Source organism: Cebus imitator, unplaced genomic scaffold, assembly GCF_001604975.1.
Source record: "Cebus imitator isolate Cc_AM_T3 unplaced genomic scaffold, Cebus_imitator-1.0 Scaffold20, whole genome shotgun sequence".
NCBI lineage: Eukaryota > Metazoa > Chordata > Mammalia > Primates > Cebidae > Cebus > Cebus imitator.
The window spans coordinates 1110248-1113024 of record NW_016107335.1 but is presented as its reverse complement, the minus strand read 5'-3'; the positions used below and the strand labels follow the sequence as shown (position 1 = coordinate 1113024).

General features: G+C 62.0%; 1 protein-coding gene across 2 annotated transcripts in view; it reads right to left on the bottom strand.

Moving 5' to 3' along the window:
- Positions 1–2777, bottom strand: part of PTPRN2 (protein tyrosine phosphatase receptor type N2) — a 1009572-nt gene that overhangs the window by 579849 nt on the left and 426946 nt on the right. For both annotated transcript variants that reach the window (XM_017519415.2, XM_037735320.1), the window contains one exon: positions 241–462. In XM_017519415.2, coding sequence (XP_017374904.1) covers positions 241–462 — 222 coding nt within the window. The remainder of the gene's footprint in view (positions 1–240; positions 463–2777) is intronic.

Here is a 2777-nt window from a genome sequence, read left to right as displayed (position 1 = left end):
GGTCTCCTCACAGCCCTGAGGGGTCTCTGTCAGCACTGAGAGGTCTCTCCACAGCCCTGAGGGGTCTCTGTCAGCCCTGAGGGGTCTCTCCACAGCCCCGAGGGGTCTCTGTCAGCCCTGAGGTGTTTCTGCACAGCCCTGAGGGGTCTCCCCACAGCCCTGAGGGGTCTCTGCTCAGCCCCCGAGGCCTCCCCTCCCCACAGCACCCCTGGCTGTGGGCACCCAGGATGCTGGAGTCACCTGGAAAGCCGTCTCCGCGGAGCGCGGCCTTGGGACCATCTGTCTGTTCTCCAGACTCTCCCAGGGCCATTCTCCCAGGGCTGCCTCCAGGTCCTCTGCGGTCCCCGCCTTGCATCAGACCAGCCATCAGCTCGGCCATGCCGTCCAGCTCCAGGGCATTCAGGGCTCCCGCCTCAGCCGGCTGCCTCCACAGGTCCTTCAGGATGGTCTGAATCCGCGTTCCTAGGGGCACACAAACAAACACAAAGACATCGTGGGTGGACAAAAGCAAAGGCGAGGGCTTCCCAACTACAGGGGTGTGGCAGGCATTCACAGTGCCCAAGACAGTGGCCCGCTAGGGCTAGGCGCAGGCCGGCACTCAGAGAAGACTGGGACACTGGACTTGAATCTCAAAGCCTACCTGACACTGTGGCCGTCACTAGTTCAGTTCCGCTGGAGATGGAAAACCCGAAGAACAGAAGAACAGACTCATCTATCAACTCAGGAGGATGGAAAGCATGGTTCCCGGAAAACAACTGCAGTGGCCAAGCCAGTCAGAGAGATGGGCTGGGCAACTTTACCATGTCCCCCAGATTACAGAAGAATGTGATGAGCTGTGTCCCGCTCACTTGGCAGAGAGAAAAGCAATATGTGGCAAGGACAGTGCCCTGCCCAGCACACCCTACCCAGGAGACCTCTCCAGCACACCTGCCCGACACACCCCGCCAGGCACACCCTGCCCAGGACACCTGTCTGGCCCACCTGCCTGGCACGCCCTGCCCGACACACCCTTCCCGACATACCTGCCCCGCACACCCTGCCCAACATACCTGCCCGACATACCTGCCCGATATACCTGCCCCGCACACCCTGCCCAGCACACCCTGCCAGACACACCTGCCCAGCACACCTGCCCAACACATCCTGCCTGGCACACCTGCCCAGGACACCCTGCCCAGCACACACCTGCTCGGCACACCTTCCTGAAACACCCTGCCCGGCACACCTGCCTGGCACACCCTGCCCGGGACACCCTGCCNACACCCTGCCCGGCACACCTGCCTGGCACACCCTGCCCGGGACACCCTGCCCAGCACACACCTGCTCGGCACACCTTCCTGAAACACCCTGCCCGACATACCTGCCCAATATACCTGCCCCGCACACCCTGCCCCGCACACCTGCCCACACACCCTGCCCAGCACACCCTGCCAGACACACCTGCCCAGCACACCTGCCCAACACATCCTGCCTGGCACACCTGCCCGGGACACCCTGCCCAGCACACACCTGCTCGGCACACCTTCCTGAAACACCCTGCCCAGCACACCTGCCTGGCACACCCTGCCCAGGACACCTGTCCGGCACACCTGCTTGGCACACCTTCCTGAAACACCCTGCCCGGCACACCTGCCTGGCACACCCTGCCCAGGACACCTGTCCGGCACACCTGCCTGGCACACCTTCCCGACACACCCTGCCTGGCACACCTGCCCGCTCAGCCGCCGACCCCCTCTGCTCGGCCCTCTCTGTACAGTTTGTCCATGCTTTGCTTGTTTGTTCAGTTGATAATGACAATGTTTTACTTTTATAATCAGAGAAGATGCAACAGAAATTCTCTCCTGGGGGTGCCTGCCCCTGGTGCCTAACCTGGGCGCTCCTCTCCAGTGCTCAGTCTCAGTGAGTGCCCAGGAAGATGGGGTGGAGGGTGGGGGCCTGTCTTCGAGCCAGCACCCCAGGGGACCCTGGACAGAGGCTGGGGAGGCAGGGGTGCTGGGGGAAAGGGAGCCCAGGCCCTTGGCTCCCACGCAGCTCAGCCGTCTCACACACAGCAGCGGAGATCACCGAGCAAAGATGGTGAAGACGCCCTGCACTTACCCGCATCACGACTCACAGTTTCTGAACAGGTTTGAGGGCAGGGGTGAAAGTCCCTCAGCTGAGGCTGGGGTCAAAGGTGGGGCTGGTGAGGTGGATGGAATTGGGGGATGGAGCACTTGGTCAGGGTCTTTGCAGAGGGCATCCTGCACACAGGACAACAGTGGCACCCCAGGCTGAGCACTGGGCATGGTGTGGGGACAGGAATCCTGCCTGCCATGCAGACACATGGCGGAGCCCTTCTCCTAACGGCACCACAGACAGAGCCTGAAGTCCACGTGCCCAGCAACAGGAGAGCGATGAAGTCACATCCACACGAGCAATGACCCGGAAGGAACCACAGAGACGAGAAAAAAAAAGAACAGACCTAGAACCAGTCACACTGCATGAGAGCAGCTGGTCAGCAGAGAATCCACAGAATCCTGTCAACAGAAGATGGAGTCCAAGGACGGGAAACCAAAGCCACAGTTGCCTGCTGGTGGGGCTGGGGCGGAAGGAAGCTCGGGGTGTGGAGGGTGTGCCATGCAGCGTGGGCCGCTGGTTCCAGGTGCATACGTGTCCAATGCACCGTGTGTCCCCTGGGTGTGCCGTGCAGCGTGGGCCGCTGGTTCCAGGTACACACGTGTCCAACACACCATGTGTCCCCTGGGTGTGCCGTGCAGCGTGGGCCGCTGGTTCCAGGT